Genomic DNA, 26,349 nt, shown 5'->3' with positions numbered 1-26,349 from the left:
GGAGGAGCCAGGAATGGAATTTTTGTTTTGTTTCTCTTCAAAGGGAAAGAAAATATGTATTCTCGAAGGCTTTCTATTTTCTCAAAGAACATAAACGGGGCCGCTCAAGATGTGGTGTGGTCAATTCTTGCATGTGGATGTAAGGATCATTTCAAATGACATTCTGCACCTCAAAGTGACACCCATTATCACTATCTGGGCTGATCCAGGACAGGATAATTGGGCCATCTAGTCAAACCCTGTGTAAACAAACAAACAAAAAAATACAGTTTACCTCTTAATTAAGTTCACTAAATTACTTAACCTGTGAATCCAATAAAGTTCTCTCTTCCTTAATTCATCATACCTTTCTCCTTTTTTCTAATTTGATATCCTGTTCCCTGTGTTTGCATTGATAGAAGTATTTAACTAACAGTGCCTGCTTTTTCCCAGTCATAACATTTATGCTTACAAGAAAAAATGGGATCTGTAACTGTGGTTTTCCCAAGATATCACAGGTTACAGTGCATTGAATCAGATAAATAACATTCTGAGTATAACAAGTAAGGCATTAATTAATGCTTTGATCCTGAGAATTAATTAATGTTTTCTCCTGACAGCAATTGAAACATACACTGCTTTTGGCACAGGGGAACCGTCCACTGTTTTCTGCTGTCAGCTACGCCCTGTAATGTGATGAGTTGGCTCACATTGCTAGGCATTAATATACCCCTAAGGTTATGTGCCCTTTTGAATTGAAATAAAGGAGTCCTTTTATAATTGTGAATATTGTTTAATATTTAAAAAAATAACTAGTTCAATAGTATGGATGTGAGGCATTAAGGCTACAAACATTCTATTTGGTTTATACTTAGTTTTTAAGATTCCAGTCCTATTCATTTCTGTTGCCATATACATGGCCAATTTAAGAATGTTAAGAGGGGTGGCCTCTCTCTAGAAGTTGCTAGCAGAAAGTATGATTAACTAAGCCAGATAGAATAGTTATAGCCTTAAATAAAGAAAAAAATGTAATAAAGAAAAATAGTTTCGCACAACTCAGAGAGTGGCCAGATGCAAAAGAAGGCAAGCATTGTGTACTTTTATAAGAGGCAATTCAACAGTATTAAGCAAATCCTCTGTATTTGCCCACTGAAAGCAGTGCAGTCTGTAAAAGCGTGCTGCTTATATACCGCCCCATAGCGCTTCAAGCACTCTCTGGATGGTTTACAAGTTAATTATGCAGGCGACACATTGCCCCCCCCCAGCAAGCTGGGTACTCATTTTACCGACCTTGGAAGGATAGAAGGCTGAGTCAACCTTGAGTCGGCTACCTGGGATTGAACCCCAGATCGTGAGCACAGTTTTGTCTGTTTGTGCTTAAATGTCTGTAAGGTTTAGGAGGGAAGAATGCTCCTTTCCTACTATGAAAACTGTGAAGATTAAGCTGTATGTAGAAGTACCGTTGGCACCTTTATTGACACCACAGTGATGGCTCTTGAAGTAGAGGGCTCCCTTCCCACACTTTGGCTTACACAATTGGGACACCCAAAATTAGAAACTCAGGTACAGTAGTACAAAAATCCTCTAATTGAGATGGGGTTAATGGCAACTGCATACTGAACTATTTCCCTGTCCACTGAAATATGGTGTCCTTTTCAGCCCATGTGATATTATCATTACTGTATTATGCAAGCATCAGTATACATTAAGATTTACACGCAGTATTCATTCACCAGACAATATAATCCTGCCTCAAGAGGCTCAGAGCCAACAGTTAGGCAAGGAGAGGAAGCAAGAGAAAAACATAGAAGAATGTATGAGAGCAACTACAATTTATTTCAGCTGGGGATAATAAAAAAGGGATTAACAAAAGAGAACAATTCCTCCAGCAGTATTTACCGGTATCTTGCCTATCACCAGTGCCTGATTTTCAAGACAGAGTTGTGAACAAAATGGTGCCCTCTTGAGCAGCCACATTGTAGAGTTATTCTCACTTGAAAGTACATAACAAGAATGAAGAAGGGAACATTACACTGCAGTTACAATGCAGTGGGTAGAATTTACTGTCTGCCTCCACAATCACATTTCTTTACATTGGTGTACATTGGTGTTTATGATAGCAGGAAAATCCTGTCAGACTTAAGCTTTATGTGATTCTACAAAGAGTTAAAAGTTAGATTTAATTAAGAAATTTGTTTATTTAGTTTCATTGTTTTGAATTATCTACAAAAATTGTTTAAATCTAAATCCTTTTACTTGAAAGTAAACATTATGGAATCTTTGATTCATTCATAACATATGTACACAATTTATTCATACAATAACTATTAGAAAGCAGATCTGATTTACATGTGAGTTAGGTATCTGGCTACAGAGCCTGAGGTTGGGAGTTCAATTCTGTACTGTGTCTCCTGTGAGTAGAGGCAGCCTGTGTGGCCTTGGGCAAGCTGCACAGGCCCAGAATGCAATCGTAGAAGGAGGAAATAGTAAACCACTTCTGAGTATTCTCTACCTAGAAAAATCTGAAAGGGGTCACCATGTCAGAATTGACTTGATGACACACAGTTCTTCTTATTTGTTAGTTATATGCTGTCAAGTTGGAACTGCCTTATAGCGATTCTAATAGGGCTTTCAAAGTAGGTCAGACATTTAAGGAGTGGTTTTACTACTTCCACACTCCCAGTGAGCTTCCATGGCTCAGTGGGGATTCAAACTCAGGTCTCCAGACTCTTGGTCCATTGCTGTACTGACAACACCGCACTAGGTACCCAACCCACCTATAACCCCACTTTAAAGCAGGAGTATCAAGAAAAAAGGTCCTCAGGGCGTGTTTAAATGTCTGTACTATGGGAGCAAGGTGTAAATCACCTTGTCAGCTACTCTAGAAACAAGATGTGATTATTAGAGTGTTGGAGATCTAGGACCTTGTCTCCACAGAGTTATTTACTCATGAAATAAGACTGAACTGATCACAGACTCTCAGCCTGACTTAACTTCACAGGGTGTTGTAACAATCAAGTGGGGAGGAGATGAGCCATTTACGCTGCCTTGAATTCAGTGGAAGAATGGGAAGATATAAATTAACAAACCAACCAACCAAATGGGGGATCCACACAATAATGAACAGTATTCAGGAAGAGGAGGAGCAACAGCAGCACCAACATTTTCTGTAGGTTAGGGTCAAATGACAAATAGTTAGGAGAAACAACAAAGTCTCTTGTGCCACCTTTAAGACTAAAATGTTTTCCTTGGTATACATTTTCAGAGACTTTTGCAGGTGCAGCCCTGAGCAAGTATTAAGCGGCCACATATCACCAGTATACGGTCATAGCACTGGACTAGTGAGGTCTGCACCAGCCACAGTAAAAGACCTGTTTTGAAGAATACCTGAACCCAGAACTGGTGGTGTTCTGATCTAAGCTATCTTCTCACAGGGAGTCACTGGACAAAGAATGTCAGTGTTTGCCTTGTCTGCCTTTCTGCTAGCTCAATATACTTTTTTCCATAAGGGATTCAGTGCCTTTTCTACATGGTATTTAACTTCCTTGCTCCAATATAAATTAGTGCCAAGGCAGTACAGTAGTACTTCTCTCATCATTAAGTCTCCTGTCATTGTTCAGACAGGACTGTCCGCAGCCCCATAGTTGGAAGTGGTGTGGGTTCAGTAGCCCTTACTTCCAAGTAAAAAAGGTTCAAGTTTGGAGTCCAACATCTCTGAGCTGCCTTTGGCCAAGTGTGTCCTTGTGGGCCTGGGGGTTCAGGGTGGCTTGCGTCCCAGGGCAAGGACCTGGGGACAGCCAAAGGCACATTCTGTTCCACTTGACAAGTCCAGAGCCTCAGATATATCACTTCCCACCTCTGATCTTTCAATTACAACTCTTAGGGGTCTAGAATTTTTCAAAGCCTGATTTTTCTTCAGTCAGGTTAAACTAGGTGATGGTTGTTGTGGGTGTTTCGGCTTCTTTGGCCTTGTTCTGAAGGTTGTTCTTCCTGACAACCTTCAGAAAACGGCCGAAGAACCCGAAAAACCCACAACAACCATCAGATCCCGCCCGTGAAAGCCTTCGAGAATACATTAAACTAGGTGACTTAGCTGGAGCTTTCTGAGAAGAGACCCTCAAGCGACCCATTCAGCCTGGATAAGTTATCTTTCGTTTAGTTAGCTCCGGAGGGAAAGAGCCAAGACTGTGAAACACAACTACGGTATCGGTAAAAGCACGTCGGAGAATTCCTATAGGTCATCTAGACCCCTTTCTCGTAATGTTCTGGTGGAGCGTTTACATTGCAGAGATTTATTTTCGGAAAACCCCGTATAAAATTTCTCCTCCCCCTCCTCCGCTTTCTCCCTAAATGGAAATTTGTTTGCAACTCCCCAGAACAAAGTCAGGTCGGCTGGCAAGTTCAGAAGCATCCTCCCTCCCCCCGCCCCCATTCCAAAGGAAAGGAAGAAATACAGTAAGAGTATTGAGAGGAGGGAGGGGGGGGAAGAGGCAGCAGCCGGCTCGGGGCTCCGCTAGCCAGGCCTGTGGGATCACCGAGATGGAGGCCTGGCTCGGCTCGGCTTATGCGTTGCATTGCCCTGGTTCGCAGGCGGCTACATCCAATCGCTCGGCTCTCTGCTGAGCCTGCCTAGGCTGACAATGAATGGCTGCTGCTAGTGCTGCTTGGAGGGCTAGGGGAGCAGAGCCCCTCCGTTGAGCGAGATCTTCCCTCCTCCCCCCCTTCTCTCTTCGCACAGGTGAGGGCTACGTCGCGTCCCCCCCCGGTTCAAGGGACGGAACCCCCTCCATGGACCCCGTTCCCGCGGGCGGGGGGGGTACGGCACCACTCCACCACCTTGCCCCCCCTTCTCCCAGTGCACGCACCCCTCCCCCATTAGTCTGGATGCTTAAACTTTCCTCTTCCCTGATCAAGCAGTTCCCCCAAACCTGCCTGAACCTCGAAAGCGGGAGAGGGCGGAGAGCTGCCTTAATCAGAGCAGCTCCTGCCCGGCGCCCCCTTTTCCCCCCCGGTAGGAGAGGCCACCCTTTCGCTGCCCTCTCGCCGACACCCCCCACCCCCAACCAGGTGCCTCACCCTCGCTGCCCTCTTCCCCGGTTCCCTCTCCAAGGGAGTCCTCCCTCCGGAGCGCCCTGGTGCGTTTCAGGGGTGTGGAGGGGCAAGGGAGGCAGGAGCTGCTGCTCCTCCGGCTAGGCCTCCGTGCAGTCTACGACTGTTCCTTTCCTCACCCCCCCCCCAAAAAAATAAACTGCCCCATAAAGAATGGGGTGGTGGTGAATTAAGCCCCCCCTCCCCGCTCCAGGCCTCTTTAGCCTTTCTCCTCTCCTGCCCCACTCTTTGAGCAAATAACATGGAGAGGCACTCGCTGCTGCTGCTGCCGCTGCTGCTGCTGCGCCCTCTCCGGGTTGCGCCTCTGCGCGAGATGGCCGGGAGGGCGCGGGCTTCCAACGGTTTGCAGGCCTGTCCGAAATTCCCCCCCCCACCCCGACTTTCCCTACGGAGGCTTTGTCCTCCACTTCCTCCTCGCCTCGCCTCCCGGCCCCGCACCCAGCGGGAGGAAGGGCGCCGCGGCCAGGAAGCCAGCGGCCGCCTCCCGGAAAAGTTTTGAGCCGGAGCTCCTTGGCCGTGGCGAGGCGAGGGCGAAGGCCTGCCCGCCTGCCTGCCTTCGGAGCCGGGAATTGGAGGGCTTCGGGGTGGGGGTGGGGAGTGGGGGAAGGGAAGGATGCTTTGGCTGAGGTGGGGTGGGGGAGGGGTCGCGGAAATAAAACGGGGCTGGCGGGAGGGGCTCCTCCCTTTCTCCCCCTCACAGGACTGAGGGGGGCAAGCCCTCGTTCCCCTTCCCTGTGACCTTTCGCATCAGGGAGGGGGGGAAATGGGGTTGGACACTCGGGAGAAAGGAAACTTCCCAAAGTCCCACTTGTGGTTTTTTTAGAGAGGGGGGAGTTGGGGGGGGTAGGGAAAGTTAAGACCCCTATATTGACGCGAGTTAATTACGTGGGGAGGGGCCGGGGAAAGGGTTCAGTGTTTGGCGGGGTTCCTTTAAATTGGGAATGGACGCCCCTGAGATTAAGGGGGCTTGACTCCCAAACCAGGGCGCCCAGTGAAGAGGCTGAGTTTCTGTGCATCTCCCTGCTGTGCAGAGAGGGGTGGCACGGGGATGAAAGTTTACGAAGGTGGTTTTGCGAGTGGGTGGGATTATGACCGTTTTGCCTAAGGTTAACTCCTTACGGACATGATAAGGGTGAGGGAATAAATAATACGGGTTTGATCTGAAGATGTCGTTTGTCCCTTGAAGAGACTTTTGTGGAGGTGGTGCAGCAAGTTCATGATGAACGTTGATGTAAGCCATAACTTGCTACTCTGTTGTCGCCATATGCTGTTTGTGTTCTTAAATCTTTACTTGGTTTTTTTTTCTTACTAAATTCCTATCTGCTTTTCTCAAGTGCCAAGTTTATTTTGCTATAGAATTCACTTATGCCTTGTAATTTACAGTTTTATAACTGCAGAGAGTTGCAATATTATTTTTTACCAGCAAGTGTGCTCTGCAGAAATAGTTGGGGTGATCTTGCACCCAAATTGGCTTGAAAAATTGGAAGGTGACTCCTAGATGGCCTTATAGAAATTATTAATTCAGCATCTTAGAAGGTCTAGCTTCTGTTGTAAATCACAGTTTGCACTCTATGCAGTAAGGACTACTCTGGAAAAATCCTGTTACTATTAAGGTCTGACTAGACAGAGCGAGAGAGCGAGAGAGCGCACAGACAGATGATGGAACTTTGCTCCAGAAAACATACTATCAGTACTTGTAACCATGCATTACAGCTAGCAGTTTTAGACAAAGTTGGGCTATTTTGAGAGACTGAAGTTCAAACCATATTTTGTTAGTAATGAATCATGGACAGTTGGATGATGGAATCCCATCCCTGGAAAACATCAGCGTATTGTTTCAGGAACTGGGCTCGAAAGTAAGTGGGCACAGAACTGTAGCTTATTTGGATCCCAAGCACATCTGCCAATAATAAGCCACACTGAACTCATTTGGACTTACAAGTAGATCTGTGTAGGATCACATTGTTTCTTTCCTGCAAAGATTTATGATGCCATCCTTACAGGGAAGAATATCAAATGCTAACATTTGGCTCACTGTACTCAAGAGCTCATTAGATGGTGTCTGGGAGTCAAGCCATCTCTGCCCACACCTCAGCTTTTGTTCACATTCAGGTACAACAAAGAGTTTTCTGGTTCAGGCAAGAAAAGATTTGGTAGCTGGTTCAGCAGACCTGGATCAACTGGTTCAGTTCCCAATTATGTGTGAAAGCATACTTGTCACTTGCATATATAAATATGTGTATTACAATAATACTGTTTTATGCTCCTAATGGTATAGCTGTGATCCCAACTTGGTGTTGTAGCCATGCTGGTTGGGGTTTATGGAAGATACTCTCCCCGAAGTGCAAATATGCCAGCTAAATTGAAGATTTTTGTGTGGTGAGGAGTGTGGTACAGAAGGGTACACCAATCATGTTGATCTTGGCTACTTCTGCCTCTTAAAATGTATACAGTATAATTTCCAAGACTTATTCCTTGTGCCTACTTCACTTGGCCCTATAGTACTGGATTGCTAGTTTCTTGTCTCATGAAGATACACTCTTCAGAAAAAGGAGACTGATAGGCTGTACTCCCTGGGCCCTTATAAACCTTGTCACACTAGCAAGGTTTATAAAGTTCTGACAACGAAGAGCTATGGAGACTGCTTAGCCTTGGGGGAAGCATTTCTGCGGTGCACAGAAATGATATCCTTTTCACCTCTCTATTCCTTTCCTCCAACAAACTGGAGGAAAGTTTCCTGCACAAAATACAAATCCAAAATGTGTAAAACTCCTTACAGGTATTGATTTCTTATACTCTTAAAGTGCATGTACTTTTGAAATGTAGTTAAAAGCATTTTGCCTAAACTTATAAACCCATACTCTGGAGCCTTTGGTGTTCTTTCCAGTTTCACTGAAGAAAGTTTCAAATAGCCAAAACTATATATAGTTGAGTGGATGTTCAGTTCCATGGTTTCTGTAAACTTGCAGTGATCCACTTTACTGGGCATCCATGATGCTCTTTGGGGATATGTAATGTCTGGTGCAGAAAATATCTGGCAGCAGTCACATCTGAACCCAGAGCTGTTCTCCTGTCACTCTCCCAGTATTGACATAGATAACTTGGATGTGTGAGTAGGGTTTTGTAATGATACAAGTTACCAAAATAAACTGTAGATGCATTTGTGCCTTAAATACTGTGTTCATTTCTGCCTACCTCATCTTATAAGTATAAAAGTGAAAACAGAGAAGGGAAGAGTTAATAAATCTATTTCATCTGAGGAAAAAGTAAAGCTATTAAGAGCCACTGAAGTAGATAAAAATTACATAGGTGAGTGTAAAAATTATATAGACTGTGAATAGAATGAGGAATACTTTATTACTTAATATATTACAATCAGTGGGTTCACCAGTTAAATAAACACAGAGCAAATATATAAATATTTTTGCACAGAGTACAGTATATTTGTGATTTGCTAATAAAAACATGAGCAGTAGTGTATAAATAAATTCAAAATATGACCAGAGCAATTTATGAGTGATAGTAATATCAACAGATGTTTGCTAAGTTGGTCGGGGTAGGCGTTTGCTGAGCTGTAAGTGCTCCTAGTTGAGAAACACCCAGAGGGTAAAAAAAGGATACCAAGGAACAGAATTCTGTAATGGTACATTGAAGAATTGTGCTTCCTGTGACAGATTTGGACTCTGCCAGATGCACAAGTGTACATTTGGACTGGTCCAGACCCTTCAAAAGCTTCTGTTGTAATGAACAGATAATACAGGCCGCAGTACTTTTTAAGAAACATAAGGCTACAGTGTGAGATAGAGGAGGGGGCATGGAAGTAGAATTATTACCCAGCTACAAAAGGGCGAGTGGGGCACTAGGAATTTTTAACTTCAGGATTTTTAGCTTCAGAATATAATTTTAATTTCCATGTGCCTGGTGTAGTGAAATGTATATATCTAATGTACAGTCTGAGGTTTTTATTAACTTATTTGGTCATCACAGATGACTAGGAATTTCAAGGCAGTATATAAGGTGAATGGGCAACCTTGCATAGATGGAACTGATCCATTTACAGTACTGGTCTGTGAATAGCAAGGCAACATAGCAGGCTAGGATAGAATGGATCTGGTAGAAATTCATTTCCAGTGAGCCTCCTAAGACACTGGTTCTTAACCTTGGGTTACTCAGGAGTTTTGGACTGCAACTCCCAGAAGCCTTCACCACCAGCTGTGCTGATTGGAGTTTCTGGGAGTTGCAGTTCAAAAATATCTGAGTAACAAAGGTTAAGAGCCACTGTCCTAAGAGATGAAAACAAAGGGTTTTTTAATGTTAGCCGCAGAAGAGGGCTTTTCTTTCTGCAGTCAGGAAGCCTGGGGATGTTCCGTTTTAATGTTTCACGACTAAGAGCTCACGTTAAGTCAAGACTATGTCTGCTGTACAAATAAGGTATGAATTGGCTCAGCTGGTAGCAGTTGGAACATTTGAGCACTCAGAAAAGCTTGTAAACTCCTTTGTTCCCCCAGTGACTCTCTCTGCCAGAATGGAGAAGTATCGCCAGCAGAGCAGCCTTGATAAAAAGCCCCACCTGCAAGGGCAAGAAGTTATGGCTGGTTTGACAGTCATTTCGAGGCCAGACCTGTTCTGTATAGAGACCTGATTTGGCCTAGAGAGGCTCAAAAATAGAATGGCTGTTGAAATATCTGAGCACTTATGGAGTCCTGTAAGCAAGTTTTCTTCTCTTCTGTCTGCCGTGGGAAGTCGAAAGTGTGAGAAGCAATATGAGTGGGAACTGTGTCCTGTGTGTTGGTAACACCTGGCAGCTACAGCAGCAAATTCATTTGAAATATGCCATAATTCAGAAATGCAGAAGGGGGAATAGCTGCTGGATTGTTTGAGATGTGAAGGAAGATTATATTTTCCCTTCTTAGTGACTCTTGCCCTTTTGCAAGGAGGGGAATTACATTTTGAAAGTATTGTTTGGTACTTTGAGAACTTTGGTAAATGCGTTGTAAATGCTGCATGTAACAAATAAGTGCCAGGGTGTACTGTTCAGTTATTTTCCCTGGTTTTCTGCCAGATACACTGGTTTGGACCCTGTTTTCATCTGCGTGCAAAAGAAGACTGCAGATGCTAAACCATTAGTTCTGTTGCTGTTGACTTTGTAAGGGAGAAATAGGGGCAGAAAATATTTATTTCTGTCAAATATTTTTTTATTTTTTTATTTATTTAATTTATATCCCGCCTATCTAGTCAGCTCAGGACCACTCTAGGCGGCTAAATAGTAGAGATTTGTTTTGTATTCATAAAGATGGTGTAGTTATTGTAAAAGGAAAATCTCATTTTGTTGCTATCTCTGTCTTCAGTTTTGCACACAGAAAGTAAAAGGAAATGCTAAGGACTGAGTTATATTCCCAGCTATGCATCGAGCCAGTGTCACAGGGTGAAGGCTGGAGTTCTCGTACTGTAAAAGTTGTCATCGATTGCTGTTATTCTTTTAGATAGCTTACTCCTCTGTGTGTGACTTATTGGTAACAAGGAAATGAAGAACCTTAAGTAGTCTTTGCTTTGCTTTGAGAAGGGAGGGCATGGAGATTCTCTTCTTTCTGGGCTTTGTTGAAGTCACTGTCACCATAGTATCAGAACACAAAAGGTTGTCTGGTTTGCTGATTGCACAAGGAAAGAGTCCAACCCAGATTTTTCATTAAGACTGCAGTCCTCAACTGACTGGTGAAAAGTTCCCGAGAACTTAAGAAAATGTAGGGCCAATATGTTTATTCTTCTTCCAATGTGATCAAGGGTCTCTCTTGATAGGGCCAAAAATCTGGGTTGATCTCCCCCTTTATATATATATAAAGGGAGAGAAATATCTATTATTCATGACCTTGCTATCTCTTGATTAGGGATGATTTGTGAACATCCTAATGAAAATAAATATATAAGTAATTATCTAATTAACTTTGGCCCTGAGAAGAAATGTTTAATTCTTAAATATGTGCAACTCAGTCCTATGCATGTTTACTCAGCAGTAGACTCCACTGAGTTTAATAGGCTTTATTCTCAAATTATGTTGTTGGGTTACATGACAATGATCTGGTCCAGTATTCTGTGTACAGTAGTTGCGAACAAGATATCCTTTGCAAAATCAGAAGCAAGGCAGGATGAGAAATAGCCCTGGTGGATGTGGAAGCATCCAAAAACATGAGAAATGCATTCTTTGAATAGGGAGTCTTCATTTTCACAGGTTCCAATCACTCCACTTCTTTGTGGAAGTAACTTGCCAGGCTTGCTGCTCAAGCCACCCAGGGACATCTGGGTGCAGGCGGACTAATCAGCTATTTTGTGAGGTGTAAGCAGCTGTTTACCTATCTGCAAGGCTGGATTTCTAACTAATCCCTGAAATGATGCACAATCCCAAATGATTTAAAAGTTTGTTGTTTTATTGAGTGGAAGCTCTGGTTCCATCTACAGAAGGGATGTCTGTTGTGGGTTGCGTGATCTGTTTCCTTTTGTGTGCTGGCACTGGAATTACAGTATAGGTACTGACCTTTGAGAGCTGCATGACCCTCACATACAATACTTTGCCCTGGCCTCAAGTGAAGAAGGTATATCAACTTGCCCACCTAATGGGTGGCCTGAAGAGCTTGCTTGGTAGTCACATGTTTGATTTATGTATCTATAGATTCCTTTCTGGTGAAGTTTTAAGTCATATGATGGGCCTAAGAGAGTCTGGTTTCTGACTTCTGTTTTGAGCACCTGGATTCTAAGTCTGAAAGGAGTGTTGAAAATTGAGTTATAACTTGTCCTTTTGCTCCTTAGGCTGCTCCAAAGAGAAGCAGGTGGTGGTCGTGAAGTAAATGAACCCTGATAAATACACTTGGTAAAATTGTGTTTCTGCTAGAGCAGAGTTATGTTCACAGAAGACTCCTTGAGGGATAAGTACTTGATATAAGAAATCTTGATATAAGAAATCCTTTCAGTCATCTCTTAAAATTGGCTGAAGCTGGTCTGCTAATGATTTTTGCCCTGGTTGTTTGCTCACTACACAGGAAGTATCATTGAGCTTTATCTTTCATTTTGTGAGAGGCTGAAGATTGTCCTGGCTGGCCTACCAAACATGGGTAGTCAGGGTGGATGCTTGAGCAGAAAGCCGGTTTGATAATAGTGACTAGAGTCTTGGGATTGAACGGAATGAAGACAGGTTCAAGTCTCTGCACTATCCAAAAGGTGGCTGGATTGCTGTAGGTGAACCTCTGTATTTCAGGATAGCTGTGTAGGTAAAATGTCTGTCTAAGTATGTCCTTTCGTCTGTTCATGTATGAAGATTTTGTCCGCATGGAAGTCAGGAAGTGTTAAAATGTACAACATTAAGGCAGGGCAGTTCGTCTGTGCGGATTTCAGATCATCAATGTCTGTCTTCTAAGAGTTTTTCTGTACCCTACCTCAAAACATAGACCTTTGTTTTACAGGTTATGGGGAAAGAAAGCAAACTCCACAGATTGCTGTTTTGTGAGGTTTTTCCAGACAGCTCTCTCTGTTGAACTCTCAGCCGATTTAACTGTCCTCCTCCCTTGGATTCCTGTTAGAAGCTCTTAGTGTAGGTTTCTGCTTAACCAGATGGAGATGCTTATTTTTTGACTTCCTGCTAAGGTTTGAGATGGCATTCCTGCAGACTCTCTTGATATCTGAGCTCAGATATCAAGAGAGACCCTTGATCACATTGGAAGAAGAACAAATGCAGGCAGTGGCCCAGAGGGATTTCCTCTGGCAGGCCCTGGTCTTTTGTTCCTGGTTTGTTCTTGCTTGAGTGCATAAACCCTCCCTGGGCCACTGGCTCTGTTACACCTTCCCTTCTGAAGAATGAGGTGGTATCCGATGTCTGAGCCAGGTGGCTAGCATGAAAGGTACAAAAGGGCAGAGGCTTCCTGAGTGACACTAGAACAAAGAGAGGGAGAGAGGTGGATTTTCTTATACTGAAAGCATCTATTCTAGGATGTCTTGTGAGCTTGGCTTGCTTGGCAGCTGTTTGGTTGAGCTCTGGCAGATAACAAGCTGCTGAACTTTAACCCCTCCTCTCTGGCACATATTCTCCCTTTCTTTCTACCTCTCTCTTTCCCATCTTCCTAGTACTTTAGAGGGCACAAGAGTGACCCTGTGTAAAAGAGGACAGTCCTCTATTTGAAGGGCTGCCAGAAGGTAAGTCGCTTTTGTGAAGGGCTGCCTAGTCCACGTCTGATTTAAAGGTAAAAAAAACCCCTACGGATGGAGACCAGGGTCCTTGGAATTGCCCATCCATGGTTAGCAGTGGCTGGCCAGCAGGTGCAGCAGGCACATGGGTTGTGGAGCCATAAGGTAAAGGTAAAAGTTCCCCTTGAGATTTAGTCAGTCGTGTCCAACTCCAGGGGGCGGTGCTCATCCCCGTTTCCAAGCCGTAGAGCCAGCGTTTGTCCATAGACAATTTCTGTGGTCACGTGGCCAGTGTGACTAGACACAGAACGCCGTTACCTTCCCACCGTGGTGGTACCTATTTATCTTCTTGCATTTACATGCTTTCGAACTGCTAGGCTGGCAGGAGCTGGGACAAGCGATGGGAGCTCACTCTGTTGCATGGTTTCGATCTTGCAGTGCAGAGGGTTCTGCACTTTAACCCGCAGTGCCACCACATCCCTTCATGGAGCCATAAATTGGGAGGTAATTCCATTAAAGTTCAACCAATGCTTTTTAAGTTTGGTATTGGAGCTTTTTTTTTATAGTTTCTGCAAGCAGACTCACCAAAGGGCTCATAGTGGACCCAGTGAATGACCTGGGAGCACTTCATGATCTGTAACTACTGTATTGAGGCTAAGAAGGTGGCCCTTGGTTAAGCATCTCTATCTGGTTACATTCACCTTGCCAAGTTGAAAGTAAAGAGCATCTCAAAGCTTTAGGATCAAACTAGACAGGGCATAGTATGGGAGTTCAATAATTGGGTAATTGCTTTTTGTTTGTTTGGTACAAACAATAGCTTTAGGGAGGGAGCATTTAAAATAAGGAATCCAAATCAAAGCAGATCTAACAGATTGTTGTCCAATTTTCTCTTGAATAGTTTTCTTGAACACTCCAAAAGAAGGTTTTGGACTTTAATTCTCATTAGACAAATCAGCATAGCCAGTTGTAAATAATGCAGAGAACCTCAGTCTAGTAATAAATATCCAGAGCTCAGGATAGCTCAGTCATTTAGGTATCTGGTTGCAGAGCCAGAGGTTGAGAGTTTTATTCCCACTTGTACAGTGGGGTCTCTACTTAAGAACTTAATCCGTATTGGAAGGTGGTTCAAGTTGAAAAGTTCTTATGTTGAATCTGCATTTCCCATAGGAATGCATTGAAAACCATTTAATCCGTATCTGCTCTTTTCCGTCCATAGAAACTACAGTGGAACCTCTACTTAAGAACTTAATCTGTTTTGGAATGGTGTTCTTAAGTTGAAACGTTCTTAAGTTGAAGCAAAATTTCCCATAGGAATGGACTGAAAACCAATTAATCCGTTCTGGCTGTTTTTTTTTTTTTTTTTTGGTTATGTAGAGGTGCGTTCGTACATTGAAGCATTAGTTCCCATAGGAACTAATGCAAAACTGGTTAATACGTACTCTACCACTAGGGGGAGAATTTTTTTTAACCTAAGATGACCTAAGGTTAAAAAAAGAGCAGGAAAGGTTTTTTTCCTGTTCTTATCTTGGATTTCTATTCCCAAGTAGAAGCAAAATTTAGCAAATGGAGCTGTTCTTAAGTTGGATTGTTCTTAAGTAGGGACGTTCTTAAGTAGACACCCCACTGTACCTCCTTGACAGGGGCTGCATTCAATGAGCCATAGAGTACCTTCCAGGTCTGCAGTTCTAAGATTATTACGGGTTTCATTGTGGTGTAGTGAATAGAATGATGGACTAGAACTCTGGAGAACAGGGTTCGAATCCTCACTTGGCCATGGAAACTCACTGAGGGAGTGGAACAGATAAAAGCACTCCTTAAATACCTCACTAACCTTGAAAGCCCTGTGAGGGTTAGTATAGGTTGGTTCCAGCTTGGTGGCACAGAACACACGCATGATATCAAGAGAGCCACAGATTATCCACCTGGCCTCAGCAAACTGTACAGTTGAGGTAGCTAATCCACTGGATCTGGCTATCTGGAGGTAGGTGAACAGGCTACTTGGTAACTAAGGCACAGGATGCCAGTATGGAGTGATACTGCCTCTGTTAATCTATTTTATAGTAAATCTCTAGATTTTGTGGGAGAAGTGAAGATGATGGAGAAAGGGAAGCCTCAGCATCCCTTTAAGTAGGAAACTGATCTGGGGCGGCTCTCTGAGGAGCAGGACTGCCTTTTCTGATGGGTCTTTGCTATAGAACGCAAGGGCTGCTGCTGTTGCAGCTCCCTCGAGGAGGACCTGTGCCTGCTTCTCTGTAGCTTGAAAATAAGGGATCCAAGCAGTATATCATACCTCATCTATGATGTTCCTAATTTTTAGCTATATTTACTCTGTGCTGACAGAATAAACGAAACAAAGGGGAAAAACCAAGGGCAAACATTGTGACTCTTTGGAGACAAACAGATTTGCTTCAGTGTGAGCTTTCGTGAGTCAAAATCTTCTTCTTTAGATGCAGTACAGTATTCTATATGGATCCCTGTGCCGGAAAGATCTGATGTTATGATTTAATTTGGATTGTGGACCGTGGGCAGGAGCTGTTTGCCTTCAGTCAATCCGGCCTTCTGTGACAAAGATGGGTAGTTTCTAGGCCCTGGCCTTTAACTGTTGGGCCCTTCTAGAAAAGGCTATTTAGTTATTTAGCTGAACTTTGAGGAGCCAGCTGCCTGACAAGATTAGGTGTGACGACAGAAACTGGTAGGTCTCAAAATGTATTGTGCACAGTCCTGCCTTTCCTTTAAGCACACTTTGAATTTGTTTCTAATCTTCTTCTGAATTTTATTCCAAACTCTTGACGGGCTATTCCAGAAAACAGCACTTGAATTGCAGTATAGTTGAAGTGTTTAGATTTAATTCACAGTTGTTTAAATTTAGCAGTAACAGAGGTGCAGACGAAGAGGAGTGTCTGGATTCTCATCATAATTCTGAGAAGACAGTGAAAGTTTTTGGAGGTGAAAAGAGGTATCAGTTATGATTTTTGGATTTCTTACTGGTTAGGGGCATGTTCTGTCCTCACACTGGCCTGTGTTATATTAAGTACCAAACAGAAGCAACCATCTTAGGTGGAAAATTGTGGTGGATAGCACTCAAAATGGCTATGCCTTCCTGTTGAAAGTTTATGTATAAATCTTTGGACGTCATGAATATTGCATAGACCGTACAGTACTATGGAAAGTGAAAAGGCATATAGCCTAAATAAAAGAGGAAAATTTGGCATGTAAATCCATTTTGTTACAGCTACATCTTCAGTCAAAAAGTATATAGTACCCATACCAGTTGGAACAAGCCCACTTCATTACCTCTGTCTCTGTTTTCAGTGAGCACATACAAGCACTGTGTGCTGTTTTGGAACGTGTGAGCGGTATAAAAATGGCACAATGCCCAGGCTCTGCCAAGAATACCAAGTATAAGTGGCACCCAGTTCATCACATTTACTCAAGGATGGGCTACCAGGCACCCTCTGTATATTTTAAACCAGGCATTCTCAACAGGGGCCATATTGAGGAAGAGGGGCTGTCCCATTTGAAAGGGGCCACAGACTGGAAACAATGCACACCACCTTATAAGGTTCACTATGCAAATTACACACTCCTGATTCAACCTGTATTTCTTTCATATTGTGCTTTATGGCCATGGCCAAAAATTTAAAAAATCTTTAGAATTGCGGTTTTGGGCTACAAGTTCCATCAAGATGGAGCCAGGAATCTCAGTCAAGGAGTTTGGGAGACATAGTCAAAAAGACCTGAGGATATTGGTTACAAATGATTTTTAAATATATAACATCTGTAAAGACACACCTTAAACTGGACATGTGTTGCTGTTATGGCCATGTACTGAATATGATACTTTTCTGCTCTCTTCTTTCCATCATCACTAGGAGGAGGATTTTTATGACATGTCATATTTTTTTGTGTGCAGTCCATGTTTGAACTTACAAGTGGGGTTGAACATGTTTATGAGTACTCTGACAAGAAAGGCCATATTACTCATAAACATGCCTGAACTTGCTTACGGGTTCAAATGTAGGTTGCAGAGAAAGTGTGAAATGTCATAGAAATCCTCCCCCCCCCCCCGCAACATTACAGTTTGACAGTTGTCAGAACTAGGGTGGATTTAAATCACAATTTTACTGTTAAAAATTGGATTTTTTTGACAATTTTAAAAAAAGATTTTTAATTAATACAGTATCTTGATTTAAATTTGTTTGAGTTTTAAAAATCATTGATTTTTACCTACCCTGCTTAGTATTGTATGATAGTGTTACAAGAATTACAGCATGTTTGAATCATGGTATCTGTCCTAAAAAACAAAGGTTAATTAAAACATTAGAATATTTTAAAAACACTGTATAAAAAAATCAAACAAGTTAGCAATAACCTTGGTATGCATACATCTGTGTTTGTTGCATGGTGATCAGCTGTAATTGAATACAATCAAGTAATATTGCTGCTAAGCAGAAAACTTTTCAACAGTAGTTGGTTTACCCTCATTATTTTATATTTGCAAAACACTGCAGATTCTCTGTTTTCTATAGAAGAATGTATTGTGTCTCTGATGCAGAATGAAGTGCTCTGCTTAAACAGTAATTCTGCACAACAAAAATCACAAAATAGCCACATAACAGCAATTTGTGTGTCACGTATAATGAAGAAAAGTATGCAGAATAAGGATACATAAGATTAAAACAAGGACTACTGAAATAGTTTGTCCTTCAAGCTGGTTTGTTAACAGTAATATTATTTATTTGACTACATAAACAAAAAGTACACCACACTACTCAAAATACATATTGTATTCTCTTAAGCTTCCCCCAGCCCCATTAAATGGTAACTAATACCCCCCCAATCTGAAATTCAATTGCTTGAAAGTAATTGTGTTTTGAATTCTAGTCTTAAATATTTCAAGCATTTCTGTACTTTAAAACTATGAAAAAGCTTGCTTGTTTTTTCTGAGCCATATTATATTTATAAACAAGCACTTCTAAGTGAAAGAGAATACAGTATACTCAAATCTGACCACATTCCAAGCAGGCTGGAAAGCAAGAGCACATAGCTCTTTCTCCACTTTCACTGCAGTGGAGCCTGATGGGGCTTAATAGAGCCCTCCTTTTCTTTGTTCCCCACCTCATGTATATAGATAAGCAATGCAGTAGAATATTTGGGGGGTTCTCTGTGTGCCTATCTCCCATACTATCCAACTCTCCTTCTCCATGCTTTGGAAAAATGGAGGCATGCTGTGACTTTCTGTTTTTCCTTATATAGTCATGCCCTGCTGGACGATTACCCTGCTCTACGACGAATCCGCATTACGTTGACGTTTTTGCGATCGCAAAAGTGATTGCAAAACGATGGTTTAAATGAGGGAATTTCGCTTAGCGATGATCGGTTCCCTGCTTCGGGAACTGATTTTTCGCTTTACCACAATCAGCAAACAGCTGATTGTTGGGGTTCAAAATGTCCACTGGCTTTCAAAATGCCCCCCCCGCTATTTTCTAGGATGGATTCCTCGCTTTACAGGCACTGAAAATGGCCACCGTATGGAGGATCTTTGCTGGATGGTGAGTTTTTGAGCCCATTGGAATGCATTGAATGGTTTTTCAGTGCGTTTCAATGGGATTTTTTTCGTTTCGTTTGACGATGTTTTTGCTCTACAGCAATTTCGCTGGAACGAATTAACATTGTCAAGCAAGGCACCACTGTATCCTGCTGCTGTATCTGTATATGTGCTTAGATAGATAGATGGATGGATAGATAGATGGATGGATGGAGGGGGAGGGACCATTTACCCACAGCACATCCCCAAATTTTGCATAAATGCACATGAGGGTGATTTATTCTTTGGAACATAGAGACACTTCTGTGGATTTTAACCAGTCCTCATGTTGTGATGGCTTCATTCACAGTGAATGAAAATACCTGTTTTCATTCTCCAAAAGCTGTGAGCACAGAGCTTGAAATTTGTGGAAGTTGGCCCTGATCCAGGCAAGATAACACAATTTACAAGAAATGGAATGCAGATTAATTGTAACTGAATTTAGGAAGGTCATGGTGGGTTTAGCAAATTACCACCAAAATGTATATTGGAGTGAGGCTCTTTTGTTCCAGTAACTGTACAATTATTTTTCAGAAGACTTGTGTAGGACAGGGAAGGTCTCAAAGAAACTGAATGTTTCTGAAATGATCGCTTCTTTAGACTTGCTCCCATGGATGTTTTGGGGATAAAAGCTTATGTTTGAGAGATGGTTGTTAAGTACTTGCAGGATTTTTTAAAAAAGCTTTTACTGTATATTTGAGTAACTGACTGATTGACTTTAAAAACCAAACTAGGGGAGGTTTTCAGATTCTTCACCCTATCCTTATGGGCATAACTCACACTCCCCAATTAGCAGTGATACTGCTTTCTGAAAGAGATTCTTAGTTCATTCACACTGAGGATTGTCTGTGCTACTCAGGGCCAGCCTTAAACATTTTGCTGCAGTGGACAAGATGGCATCTCCTTTCAATGTACAAATTGGCACTTTAAAACTCTGGCAATGGGACAGTGTCCCACCACCACATCACGGGCTGTGGGGTGCTCAACAGGATGTGTGATTCACACAGGATCTCTTTTAACAGAGGGGAATGCCTGAGGGGCTTAGGTGGAATGGCTGCCACTCCTGTTCCCAAGGACCTGTGGCACTGAATTCGCTTTGCCTGGTGGTAGGGCCAGTTCTCATGCCATTGCATATGTGTTTGCAAGAAGACCTTCAAGGTGACACAGAAAGCATGGTTCTTCAAACTGCCGACATCTGTTGGGTTTTATAAAAATGTGATCCTAACCAAATATGTGCCAGTGATCTTAGTCAAATCTGGCACCATGGTCTTTAACAATGACAGCAAAACTCAAGCCTGCATGCCAAAGTAAAACTTAATTGTCTTCCTGCATTGTTGTGCTCGACCGTTTTTGAAATGACATTTCAAACATTGCCTCACACTTGGCCTTTTGTATACCATGGGATTTTGAAAAGCAGCAGTCTCCATGCTGTGTCTCCAGAGCCCATTGTATACCCTGAAGTCCCTCTAGCCCAGTGATGACGAACCTATGGCACACATGCCACAGCTGGCACACAGCCCTCTCTGTGGGCACATGAGCCATAAGTCACTATAGAGAAATATTTATCCGTCCTCAGATGCCGGATTTTGGCACTCCCCTCTGCTGATGCAGTGGTCCAGCAGAGGGGTGCAATGGTGACCATTACCAGTCTAGCCCAATGGGGGATTGGAGGACCAGTAAGTATTTTTTTGTTAATACCACCTATTGGGGGGGGGGGGAGAGAACAAGCATTTAACCCTTGCAGTGCAGGAGCAGTTGTTTTTTCTAAACTAAACCCTCAGGTTTTAAATGCAGTATTGGCACTTTGGAATAAATAAGTTGATTTTGTGTTGCGCTTTGGGCACTCGGGCTCAAAAATGTTCGCCATCACTGCTCTAGCCTCACATAGTCTCTCCCCCATGTAGCAGTGTATGCTGTGAGAGATACATTTTTAAAGTGAATTATTGAGAAAACATCCCTGGCAGGGCTCAATATCTTAATCGCTCAGTAAAACTGAACATTCATTTTTAATATTTAACATTCCGTCTAGCATTAACTTGACCACTGGTGTTGGCAAGTGTGAAGGAATAAAAAGCACGTGACTGTTTTCTCTGTCTTTAGCAAAAAGCTTTCATTTAAATTTGTTCTTATTTCTAGTCCACATACTGTTTGTCTTCACCGGACAATACCCATGAGGCAAAAGTCCGTGAGCTGCTGGAGGGAACAAGTCATACTCTCACATGGGCTTCTGTCCTTTCTTCGATCTGAGAGCTAGGTAGTTTCACTGGCGTTGCACATGTTTGCCACATAACAGCCAAAATTATGACTTCTCATTCTCATATGTCTCCTGCAGTACAAATGCCATTCCTCACTTCTCTCCTCCAAAACTTTCTTCTTCCGATGAAGAACTAGCTTTAGTCCTGAAAAGATGAGACCAAGTGAAGTCGGTGGAACTTTTGCTACTGCTTATGGCTACCACATCCCACTTGTGTCACATCTACTTCCTATTGTCATTTCCCCGTAATTCTTGCAGTGCTTGCATGATATCAAAGCATCTTAAGGAACCAGCCATGAAGCTTCAAATCTTGCACTCTGGTGTGTCTGCTTGATAGCTATAGTGCTTATTCAGCATCGGTTTAGTGTGAAAAGTATGGATCAAGCAATAGCGGTGGCCTGCCAGAAGTGGCCTTTCCGGTTGCAAGTCACCACAAAGTTGTAGAAGGTTTAATACACAGAGACATTCTTGTGGTAGTAGACTGGTGTTTTTTGTTTGTTTGTTTGTTTTTAATTGGCTGAAAGAAGAAGCAGTGTCTCTGCAACATTTTCATCCATTTGTGGGTATATATATTATATACTCCCATACATACATGATTCATGGCTCCAGACCACTAGTAACAATTTCATTTTCACATAACCTGTTTTTATGTCTCTCTTGCCTGTGTTTATGCTATCCTGCACAATTTTCGGCTTCTTTACAGTTCTCGAATTGGCTTGCAGCTCATTTATAGTGCTCTGATAGTGAAAGGTCATGCATGGGGCTGTCAAACACGATTGTGAAAAGAATATTGGCTGGCTAGGGAGTCTGACGTTGAATGAAACTGCATGTGTCTGTTTAAAAGGGTAGGGCAAAGGGTTTAGAGTAATGGATGTTCTTTGCTCAGGACTTTTAAAGGATATTTGGCAAATTATTAGGATGGTCTTGACCTACTGTTGTTGAATTTGTTCTTTGCGTGTTGCCAAATCTTACTAAGTTCTGCTATTTATTTGTGTGTAATACTTATATCTTTCTTCATGTAGTTCAAGATGGCCTCTTGCGTGTACAGTACCTAGATTATGTACCCAATCTCCGGCACCCACCACGTCCTTTACCATGCTGCCACCAGTTGATCTCTTTACCATCTATGTTTACTGTGAAAGACTGTCCACTTAACTTTGAAATAAGAAATAAGGTTTATTGGTTACAAGTTGTTTCATGAATAGTTCTTAAGCACATTTTAAAGTTACACAAAGTGTTCACTATATTCCTTTAACCTCTTCTATGCTTAACTAATATAGATAACACTCTGACTGTTCACTCACTAAAATCTCTCTCCGCCACAAAACTCCCAAACTATCTCTCTCTCCCTCTTCAAACTCTCCACTCCTTTTTTCTCTATATTCCCCCCCACTCTCTGCTTCAGCCCCCCTTCTATGCAGCTGACTCCGCCTCCCAACAGCTCCCTATTGGTTCATGCAAATACACAGAAGAATAGGCATGACACTACAATTAATCTCTTGGCAATATCTTGATTTTAAGGGTTGGGGTGTGATGATGGGAATAGGGTCTAATGGCCTTCTAGTAACTTCACCACTTGCAGGTCTTTCATAATGAATTCACAGAGAGTCATTTTCACTTGCAAAGATAGAAACTAAAATTCTAATAGTGTATAATCCTATAGACTCCCCAATCATAGCTCTATATATCTTCTTCACAAGGTACTAGAGATACAGTCCATACACTTGCATTTATGAGTTGTTTGACAGTCATTTCTTTGTATAGTCTCAGGCTTGTAGTTCTCTCTGGCATGGATAAATCTCGTGGAAGTTGGATATGGAAAATCTCCCTCAGAGCAGAAGTCCAGGAGGAAGTTATGATGGACAGGTCTTTATGATAGCTCACAGCAGGAGTCTTCTTTAATGGCCTCCTTTCTTTTCCTCTGTTTCTCCAATTCTGATTAAAAAAATATAAAGAACAACTAATTGAAATCTTAGCGTGTAGGATAACCAAAACACTAGTGACTGGCAGTTTTCACTGAAAAGTATACTGTGTAGCAATGTACAATCCCGTTTTCTCTTTCTAAAATAACAATTTGTCTTCTCTTTGGTCAGTGTTGATGGATCCACAGCAGTGGAATTTTACATTGTCAGTCATAAAACAAAAGCACGTTTAAAGACATCCTTAAAGAGGATACAGTGGTGCCCCGCTTAACGATTACCCTGTTCCACGACTAATCCACTTCACGATAATGTTTTTGCAATCACAAAATGATGTTTAAATAGGAAAAAACCGCTTGACGATGATCAGCTCCCTGCTTCGGGAACCGATTTTTCGCTTTACGACGATCTAAAAACAGCTGATTGTCGGGTTTCAGAATGGCCGCCCGCTGTGCAAAATGGCTCCCCGCTGATTTCAGGACTGATTTTTTGCTTAACAGGCACTGGAAAATGGCCGCCCTATGGAGGAACTTCGCTGGACAATGAGGTATTTCGCCCATTGGAATGCATTAACTGGTTTTTAATGCATTTTAATGGCGTTTTTCCCCCCGCTTGATGACGATTTTGTCCTACAGCGATTTTGCTGGAACGTATTATCATTGTCAAGCGGGGCACCACTGTATTTTCAGTTGAACAAGAGGACCATGGGAGGCATTCGGTATTTGTTTTAAGAAAATTGGGATGAGAATGGTGTTGGCTGTGAAGTTTTGTCCTGAGCTATTGCACCTCTCAGATTTGTACACCATTCTTCCTCCTAGAGTAGTGGTTCCCAACCTTGGGTACTGAGATGTTCTTGGACTAAACCTCCCAGAAGCCTTCACCACTAGCTGTGCTGGCCAGGATTTCTGGGAGTTGTAGTCCAAGAACATCTGGAAACCCAAGGTTAGGAATCATTGTTCTAGAGCTTGCTGTGCAACATGATGGTTCAGGAAAGTAACCAGTACCTCATTAATGAGGAGCAGTTTGCTGCCACAATCTTTGCAATTTCCCTAATACATTCGTTTTGACCAGCTGTTGTATCCAGATTTTTGCCTTATGCTGTTACAAACCGACTATCCAGAAGTAGCCAACTTGGAGCGCTTCTCCTGATATTGACAGTGACTTCAACTCTCCTTTTGCCTGCCTCCTGTTTAGTTTATTCCCCACTGATTAGAATTTTTGCTTTCTTTCTCAATTACATATTTAATGTTGTTTAAAAGAATTCTTGGTGATAATAGACAAATCAGTGTAGCTATGACACATAATATGATTGCGCTACTGTTTCCTTTGAATTAAACTGAATATTAAACCTTCACATCATAGTAACTGCAAACGTACTCTCCCTTCATTTCACTGGCTCTTACATGTTTCTTACATGTGGACTATTTATAATATTCCTCACCATAGGGAAAATGTCTGCTAGAAGGTTTGTTCTACAGTGCTGCATCTCCCATGTTTTAAGCAATGGTGAAATGAGGTCAGACACAAGCTGCAGGGGAGTTCCATTCTTGGCTGAAAGACACACTGTATATATATCATCGTGATATAGCTCTTGCTTGTGCTTGGTTGAAGCCTGACTTGATAACAAGCTTAGTTTAGCCTTGTTCTGGTGAAGCCAGCCTTGATGCAGCCTCATGCTTAGGGAATCACAACCCTTCTAATGACTATAACTTAAGAAGGGGGAATCTTATAACCCAGTAGTTCCAAAATGTTGAGGGAGGCATCCCCCTGTCTCACTCATAAGGGGCCCATATGCTGTAATAAAATAACGGTGATGTATTTCTGGAAATGTGAATTAGTTGATTGGATGGAGTGTGTAATGGATTTTCTCTGCTGGGAGTTGTAGTAACCTTGCTCCGGAATGCCTAATGGGAGACCAACCAGGCAGTAAAAAAGGCGACTGACTTCTCTTGTCTTCTCTCTCCCCACCTATGTCCCCCTTTGTGAGGGGGCCCCCCCTCTTTTCACTGTTCTTCCACATTGGCCCCATGCACAACCTGTCTGGCATCTTCTTCCTTTTTTCCAGTGCACCCATCCAAGTAAGGAGGAGAAGGAGAGAATGGCTCAGATTCTCCAGATGGAGATTCCCAACTTTGGTAACAGCATTCTGGAGTGCCTGAATGAGCAGCGGTTGCAGGGCCTGTACTGTGATGTCTCGGTGGTGGTGAAAGGCCATGCTTTCAAGGCACACAGGGCTGTGCTAGCTGCTAGCAGCTGCTACTTCCGGGACCTTTTCAACAATAGCAAGAGCACGGTGGTGGAGCTTCCTGGTGCCGTACAGCCACAGTCCTTCCAGCAGATCCTCAGCTTCTGCTACACTGGCCGCCTCAGCATGAATGTGGGCGATCAGTTCCTGCTCATGTACACGGCAGGATTCCTGCAGATCCAGGAAATCATGGAGAAGGGGACTGAGTTCTTCCTGAAGGTCAGCTCGCCCAGTTGTGACTCCCAAGGCTTGCACGCTGAGGAGGCGCCTTCATCTGAGCCACAGAGCCCTGTGGCCCAGACGTCCACCTGGCCCTCTGGCAACACCCCCTTGCCCTTGGTCTCTCGCGTAAAGACAGAGCAGCAGGACTCAGACTCTGTCCAGTGCACATTTGTGGTTAAACGGCTCTGGGAAAGCAGCCAGAAAGAAGGGGGAGGTGGTGGCGGTGGCGGCAGTAATGGGAGCCGTAAAATGGCCAAGATCTCCTCCCAGCAGGATTTGAGTGGGGGTAACAGGCAGGCCCAGCAGCAGCAGCAACAGCAGCAGCAGCAGCAACAACAACAGCAGCAGCAGCAGCAGCAGCAGCAGCAACAACAACAGCAGCAGCAGCAGCAGCAGGGGAACCTAACCGGTGGAGGTGGAGGGGCAGGTGTGGTCAGTGGCCCCAGCACTTCAGACCAGACCAGTCCTGGCACCTCCAGTGCTTACACCAGTGACAGCCCCAGCTCCTACCACAATGAGGAAGATGAAGAGGAGGATCCTCCTGAGGAGGGCTCCGACGAACAGTACCGGCAGATCTGCAACATGTACACTATGTACAGCATGATGAATGTAGGACAGACGGGTGAGTGTCAGCTGTGGGTTACTGAGGAGTAGCATGTGACAAACCCAGACCTACTGGGATCTGCCACACAGTTACACTAAGCTGCCACCAACCATTCCCTTTAAGAAGTCACACAGACCAGGGATGGATTTTTAAACAATAAAAAGAATAAGGTTTATTTTAAATACACACAGGGAAAAATAAACAATCAGGTGAATAAAATAAAGTAACGTGGCTTATTCTCACTCATACAAGCATACAGTT

At 43.0% G+C, this 26,349-nt stretch overlaps 1 protein-coding gene across 1 annotated transcript in view; it reads left to right on the top strand.

Annotated features, from left to right (window-relative positions):
• Positions 1-6,179: 6,179 nt before the first annotated feature.
• Positions 6,180-26,349, top strand: part of NACC1 (nucleus accumbens associated 1) — a 32,402-nt gene continuing 12,232 nt past the window's right edge. Inside the window, 4 exon segments of the mRNA XM_020800364.3 lie at positions 6,180-6,319; positions 25,083-25,793; positions 25,796-25,888; positions 25,890-26,106. Of these exon segments, the coding sequence (XP_020656023.3) occupies positions 6,305-6,319; positions 25,083-25,793; positions 25,796-25,888; positions 25,890-26,106 (1,036 nt within the window). The 5' untranslated portion in view covers positions 6,180-6,304.

Source organism: Pogona vitticeps, chromosome 2, assembly GCF_051106095.1.
Source record: "Pogona vitticeps strain Pit_001003342236 chromosome 2, PviZW2.1, whole genome shotgun sequence".
NCBI lineage: Eukaryota > Metazoa > Chordata > Lepidosauria > Squamata > Agamidae > Pogona > Pogona vitticeps.
The sequence above is the reverse complement of the archived record's forward strand: the minus strand, read 5'-3'. Positions and strand labels throughout refer to the sequence as shown.